Source organism: Carettochelys insculpta, chromosome 26 (genome assembly GCF_033958435.1).
Source record: "Carettochelys insculpta isolate YL-2023 chromosome 26, ASM3395843v1, whole genome shotgun sequence".
In the NCBI taxonomy this organism is placed as follows: Eukaryota; Metazoa; Chordata; order Testudines; family Carettochelyidae; genus Carettochelys; species Carettochelys insculpta.
Window position 1 is genome coordinate 2,350,927 of NC_134162.1, and position 7,271 is coordinate 2,358,197.

The following is a 7,271-nucleotide window of genomic DNA, read 5'->3' on the forward strand; positions in this document are numbered from 1 at the left end:
GCAGTACATCTGAGGGGCTGGTGCACATAGCGCAGCCTCCTTGGCCTTTGGTAGCCCGAGACGTTACGAGAGGCTGAGGGTGGGGTTCCAGTGCAGACACTGGAGAAGGGCAGAACTGCTGTCCATAACAAAAGACATGTTTCTGCTGTCTGTCGGGTTGGAGCGGGAAATTCCCCAAGACTCTCAGTTCCACGCCAGGCTCAGCGTGGTTCTCTACGCTGAGCGTCCTAGAACTACGCTGTCTCTCCCCTCTCGTAATCCTTCCTTCCCCAGCCATCAAACCCAGACACCCAGCGTGGCTCTCACGTCACACCCCACTGTAGCTGGCAGTTCCACAGACGGGCTGGTGGGACGTAGGACAGCGCTCAGAAGATCACGTAGGACATCTGGCCTCCCCCCTCCAGTGTGTTGCTGGGGGTCTGTGTAGGAGTAGGAGCAGGATCGCCTCTCTCTGTCGGAAAAGTCTCTCTGCCCTTCACGGGTCTGATGTGCTTTTTTCTCTCCCAGTTTGTTCCGTTCCGGGATTACATCGACCGCACGGGGAACCACGTCCTGAGCATGGCCCGCCTGGCCAAGGACGTCCTGGCTGAGATCCCGGACCAGTTCATTTCCTATATGAAGGGACATGGCGTCAAGCCCAACCCAGCGCCCCCGCCGTACGCCACCACCGGCCCCACCCTTCAGACCCAGATCTGATGAGCAGCTGGGGGGGAAGCCCAAGGCCCCCGGTGTCGGCGGTTCACTCTCTAGCTAGACACCGAGGCCGGCGGAGCTTCCCGCCAGATTGCTCCGCGGACTCTCTCCACACTTGGCGTTAGGCAGGTGGACGGCGACGGTCAGGTTCCAGCCCTGGCTCGTCTGAAGGTTTGTGAGACCCCGACCCAAAGGATGGGGGAAGGACGAGCCCGGCAACTGACAAGCTTCCTCTCTGGGAGGGGAGAGGCAGGGTCAGGTGTGAGTTGTCATCCCCAGCAGGCATCACCTGGCTTCCAAGGGGCTCTCGGCAGACCAGCTCTTCCGCCGGGTCTACAGCCTCTTTCTACTCCCTCCCCTTCCAGCTGGCTGAGTGGGTTGCAGCCCGGGTCCAGGCCGCCTGCTGTGCCCGGCTGCTGCCGTGCTCGCCTTCTCCGTGCTGTGTGCTGGCTTGGCTTACGTGTCAGCTTGGCAGACTTTGGGTTGTCTGCAGACATCAGCCGCTGCATATTCTGAGTTGCTAACACTCCGCCTTCTCGCAATCCCACTGGGCAAAGAGCGTCTCGGCTTTGGGGGGCTTTGTCTTTACCCGCCCTGTGTTTGATGGGTGCAGAGAGCCCGTTCCACAGAGTCCTGGCCTCCGGCGGGCACACGCTTGTGTGCTGTGGCATTGCTCTGCCGCCCAGGGGAGGAAGCAGTAGCTTGACTGTGGCTGTGCCTGGCGCGGTCACAGAAGGCCCATGGGATGTTCCCCGGTGTACTGCCGCCACCGTCTCGCGCTCTGGCGCTCCCCGCCACCCTGTCCTGCCGAGCCAGATCCTCTGGGCTCCCCCAGGCAAGGCACAGAGTTAGGGTAACCGCCTCCCTGCAGAGCGACACAGCACCCAGGGGAGCAACCCCCGAAAAGGACCCAACCCCCCCCCCGCCCGTCTTTCTCCAGGGGCAAGTTGTACACAGTGAAAGCTCATCAGGTGAGTGTCCTTCCTCAGTGAAAGGGAGAGAGGAACAATTGCCCCCCCCAATGGGGAACAGTGATTTCTCCTGGGCCAGAGAGCAAAGAGGAGGGTTTTGTTAAGCGCAAGCAGCCGGACCAACGTGGTTGCAGGGGAAAAACCGAGAGCTCAAAGGAAATTACTACATTCAAATGCCCTGGATGCCCCCATTCCTGGCTTACCACGAGCCAGGCATGGGCAGCGGGTATCTGAAACAGGGGGGAGGCTCCAGGCCGGGCTCCCAGCACTCTGCCTTAGCTGGCCCAGGCTGGGTGGAACTGGCTGGCCTGACTGCCACAGGGCCTCAGAGTGGCTGGTGCTGGGGCGCGCGGCCCAGAGCTGGGCTGAGTGCACGTTGGGCCTGGCCATGCCGGCTGATCCCCCAGCGCACCAAGGCTGGGCCTCGCCCTGACTGCCCGACGCTGGGTCTGGGGGGCGGGGGGGCAGTGGCTCTGGGCGTCTGCGGGGCCTCGGGGGTGCCAGGCCTCCTCCGCGCTCTCGATCCATGAACTTACTGCGCTCCGGCGTGCCAAGTGGCGGGGGGGGCGCCCACCTTTGCATCTGCCCTGAGGGCCAGCCGGAGAGCAGGCCCCACTCAGCTGTGCAGCGTGGTACTCACCTCCTGCCCTGTGCTCCTAGCGGGCGCCCCATTCCATACCAGTGTGCCCCTCGGGTGATGCATGCCAGTGCAGTCCTGTGCCCAGTCCTGTGAGGTGCTGCATGCCAAGCTGAGCGCCCCCTGCTCCGCAGGGGCCATGGGGCGCAGGTGATGCCCAGGCTGCGTGACGGGGCTGTGACCCCCCAGCTCAGCCCCGTGCCCCGGAGGGTGGCTAGCCAGTGCTGCTGCAAGAACCTGAGTCTTCCGCGATGGAGATGTGCGTTCGCAGGGGCCACCGGGCAGCCAACCCGCCAATCCAGCTTGTCTGGACAAGCCCCAGGAGGTGTCTCCATCGGCTGAGAATCAGCAAACCCTCCCCCCCCCACCCCCCAGCATGTCACGGGCAGGCTGGCTCCTCCCCCCCCCCCTCGCTCCCACTCCTGTGGTTTTGTAGTTGCATGGGCGGTGACCGTTATCCACTTTACACTGTTGTATTTGATGTCGAATGTCCGACGTGCGCTGGTTTGTATTGGATTCCCTGACACAGAAATAAATGAGGCTTTTTACTATGGCCGTGAGCCCACTCAGATTTCCTGCCCTCCCTGGGCCTCCGCAAGGTCACAGAGCTGCAAGCTGAGACCCCCGCACGCCAGCCAGGCCCCCCCCCAGGAACCGCTCCCCTGCCGTGCTGCGGCAGGACCAAGGGCCTTTGCTCTGGCTACTGCTCACTCACTGGTTTAGGTCGACTCCCACCTCCCTGCTGTGGTCGGGGAGCTGTCGCCTCCTGGGCCCCCGGCTGGGGCTGCGCTCTGCTCCCCTCTGGCTGGGGCCGCATTGCGCCAGAGCACCATGATCCTGGGGTCTTTTCTCACCCACCTTCTCCTGGCCACTGGGCCCAGCCTAGCGAGCCCTGAATGGCTCCCCAGGGGCTGCTGGAGACCACAGCAAGGGGCGGGCACCATGGGAGGCAGGCGTACGTCAGTAGCCATCCCTGAGTAGCTCCCACAATGGTTCTCCTGGGGGGGGGGGACTGGCTGGCTCAGGGGTGCCAAGGCCACCCCCACCCTGGCTCGACAGCGTCAGTGCAGGGGCCGGTCTCACACCGGTGCCATGCGCTGGGCTGCCCCATGCAGGGGCTCAGTGAGCAATGAACAGCCCACGGCTCAGCCCCATGGCCAGACACACCCCGGCTCTCGCAGCTCTGCGGCTGAGCTCGCGCGACACTGAGCCAAAGCTGCCCCAGCCCCTGTGTAGGGGCGTGAGAAGTAGCTCGTCAGCCTCTGGCACACCCTCGCCGGGCGGCCCCTCACTCACTGTTAGTTTGTGCCACATCCCCTCCACCCCCCCCCCCAAGCATACAGGCCTGCCACAGCGCCCCACATGCAGGGGCACTCCCCGCCCAGGGAAACCCAAACCGCTCAGTGACGGCGCTCGGCCAGGTCTGCCACCACTGCCATGGTACTGCCCCAGCCGGGTGGTGAGCTCCCTGGGTCCTGGGGCACCCCTGCCCCTCTGCAAACACTGCCTCTCATGGTGGCACGACGAGCAGCCGCAGGCCCAGGCCACAACATTGCGGGGGTCAGCAGAGGCTCCTGGGCTCACTATGGGTGTTTCGGCTGCCCTGCACCGAGCGCCTGGGCCAGGAAGCAAATCCCTGCTTGCAGCTTCCCAGCCAGGCCAATGTGCCAGGCCCCTCACTGGGCCAGCCTGTGGTATTGGCCGTGACACTGCCACCCCCCCCCGCAGGCAGGGGGCCAGGGATTACAATGGGGGCCCTAGCCCTGTGTCCCTAACCCCATCCCTGCTCCTGGATGCCCCCTCCTCTGCCCACCCCCGCTGCTTCCGGAGCAGCCTGGCCTAGAGCGAGCTAGGAAGCCAGGCTGCTCCCTCTGTTCCCAGGCAGAGCTGCTCCGACGGGACGTACCCGCTGCCCATTGGATGTTAAGTAGCGTGGTGCTGACAGCAGGTGCAGGGCTGGGAAGCAATGCTGGGTGGGGGGGGTGCCCTGTGCAGCCCCCGCATCCCCTGTGTCTGCCATCCTCCACGGGCGCCTGGAGAACCGTGGAGCAATGCCCCTTCTGATTCCTGTACCCAGAGGCCAGGTGAGCTGGTGCAGCATAGAGGCTTGTGGCTAAGGGCACCCAGCTGGCCAAAGCCAGTCCCAATTTCCTGCTCGTTGCCCAGGGCTCGCAGCGCAGGATGCATCCGGTGGGCCTGCAGCCTTGCATCAGCACGAGGCCGGCAGTGGCTGTGCTCACGCCAGAGGCCAATCTGCGGCCGTCTGGAGCCAGGCCAGCTCTCCTGCTCGTGGGTCGTTGGGGCCCCCAAAGGCTCTGCTCCTGCGTGTCGCCCCTCTGGCTACATCCAGTCCTGCTTCAGCAGCCAAACGCCGTACCCTGCTGACACCACTCCAGCCCCCACGCCCGTTACACCCGGCAAAGGCACCCCAGCGGTCCCCACCCTGCGTGTGTAGCAGTGGCTCTGAGCAAGGGGGGAGCCTGTCCTTCCGCCTTTAAGGAAACAAATGCGCTTGTCGGGCCCCTGCCGCAGCGGGGCTTTGCCCACGAAAGCTTATGCAGCAATAAATCTGAACTGGGAGACTGCCGGTGGCCTCAGCGTGTGCTCCCAGGGTTAGCAGATGGAGACTTGGGTTCGACTTAGGGCTTTCCATGGCCTTCCCGGGGGACTTTTCTCTTTACCTTATGATCCTCTGCTGCAAAGGAGAAAAAAAAAAAAAAACCGGGTGGGGAGGCTTCTCTGCAGCCCTCTTGGGGACAGAAGGTACCAAGGGCTGTTGGGTTATCTTAGAAACCAAGCGAGACTTGTGGGGATGGCGCAAGCGCTGGCTGCAGTGCTGGGGGGTGGATGGCAGGCTGTGCGCACGACCCTTGCAGCCCCAAACAAGCTGCATCTGGGCCCAGAGCCGAGTGTCAGGGAGGAGCAGAGCCACGTGGCCAGATGCCTGCTGCCAGTTCTCTTCGTTGTCACGGCGCTCATCTGAACGTGCTGTTTTTAGAGTCTGTCAGCAAAAATCAGCTGTCTGCTCGAAAAGCTTTTTGCTCCCGTCTCTCGCTGGCCTGCTCCTGCCCTGAGCGAGCACAGGAGAGACAGAGGGGCCGAGTGCGCCGGCTGCCAGGCCATTATGTCAAGCTGCTGTCGGAATTTTTTACAATCGCCCCCCCGAGGCCACTGAGTACGCTCAGCGGCGCTCGTCTGTGTGATGGATGCTGTGAGCCGGGGATTGCACAGCTCGCATTTGTCTTGCTGCAGAAATTGGGCTGTGGTTTGCAAAAAGAAAAGGGAGGGGGACTTAGAGAGAAGAGAGAGAGAGAGAGAGAGAGAGAGAGAGAGAGAGAGAGAGAGAGAGAGAGAGAGAGTGTGTGTGTGTGTGTGTGTGTGTGTGTGTGTGTGTGTGTGTGAGAGAGAGAGAGAAAGTGAGAGAAAACACAGCCCAGGGCTGGGTGACCATCCGTCCTGTACAGGGCGGGACGGTCCCGTATTTGGCACACCAAAAAAGCATCCCGATATTTTCTCAAAGGGACGAATTACCCTGTATTTGGGGCTTTCCCCACGCACTGATCTTTTCTGCACAGCTGCTGGCTGGACAGCACTCAGCTGCCAGGTCTGCGCTGCTGCTCGAGGGTTGGCTGCCACTTCCCCAGGGCTGGGGGGGGGCAAGGGGAGGGGGGTGCCTGCAGCTGCCGCTTCGTCCGGGCCGCTCTCCCAGTTCTGTGCGGCTGGTGGAGCCAGGAGGTGCTGCCCCCCCGCCATCGCCCTGTCCTGTATTTGGAGAGGCCAGGGAGCGCCGGTTGGCTAACAGACGGGACTAACGTTTCGCCCACGGCTCCGTGCTGTCCCGCCTCGGCTCCCAACAAAGGCGGCCGTGGACTCAAGCCAACGCTGAGCTTCAGCCGATCACACCAAGGACGGGCAGGAGCCGCTGGCACCTGCACAGGGCCCAGCCCCTACACACAGGCCAGGCTGAGCCCCGGTTGACGATGCAGCAGGGTCGCTGCTCTGGTTTAGAGAGCAGAGCTCCACTGCGAGTCGCCCAACGGTGCTCAAACTGGCCCACATGGGTCACTGCACAGCAGTCAGCCTGCCGCTCCCCTGCCACGGGGCAGAGCTCCTGCGGGGACAAGCCCAAACCACCGTCCCGAGGCCGGATTTTGCAAGCGGAGCCTGTGTGTTTGTGACGGACACACACACACACACACACACAGTTTGACGTGATACGCTTACCGCAGGACTTTCACACACGGGCTGGTTTCTCCCATTTCACGCGTGTGTTTGTGTACCCGTCTTCCTGACTTTCAGTCCCGAACCGTCTCTTTCTGGCGAATGCCAGGGGCCGTTATCCAAAGTTTCGCACGCTCATAGCATTTGCTATTTGGATCTGAGTGATTCATCGTTGGGCTTTTAGACACTCGCTGGCTCTTGAAAATACTCAGGAGGATTGGTTTGGTTCTCTTTTTAACATTGCAATTAGAGCATCAGGAGCCCCCAAGCAGTACCTAAAGAGCCCTGGCCAAATCCAAAATCCCCACACTCCACCTGCATTCCAGGTTTAGCATTTTTTTGCTTTCAAGGGGCACTGAAAAGTCAATCAGAAAAATCGGTACCATTTGCTGAATCTGGCCCTGGGCTCCAGAGTTCCTACCACCTGGCATTCTGAGCCCTCCCCATGGGTTTGATCCTACTCAGAGCAGACGCAGATGCTGGTACATGCTCCCTGCCTGGTGCAACAGGCTGAGTTAATTTCAGTCTAGCCAGGACGGGAGGTGACACTCTGGATAAGCTGTGTGGCCCTTCTGTTGTCAGTGACTGGGAGAGGGGTTTTGTTGGGGTAACAGAGCCCTCTAGTGTCTGCTTGCTTCTAAAGGACAACCCATGGCAGACCAACCTACCAACACTTACTGCTGGGCCCCATGTTTCCTGCTGCCTGGCAAACGTCACCAAAGCAACAGCCCCGCGAGACTCAGAGACAT

At 61.9% G+C, this 7,271-nt stretch overlaps 1 protein-coding gene across 2 annotated transcripts in view; it reads left to right on the forward strand.

Annotated features, from left to right (window-relative positions):
- CPNE5 (copine 5) overlaps positions 1-2,102 on the forward strand; it is a 111,625-nt gene extending 109,523 nt beyond the window's left edge. For both annotated transcript variants that reach the window (XM_074977310.1, XM_074977311.1), the window contains exon 21: positions 508-2,102. In XM_074977310.1, coding sequence (XP_074833411.1) covers positions 508-696 — 189 coding nt within the window. In that variant the 3' untranslated portion in view covers positions 697-2,102. The remainder of the gene's footprint in view (positions 1-507) is intronic.
- The last annotated feature ends 5,169 nt before the right edge of the window (positions 2,103-7,271 follow it).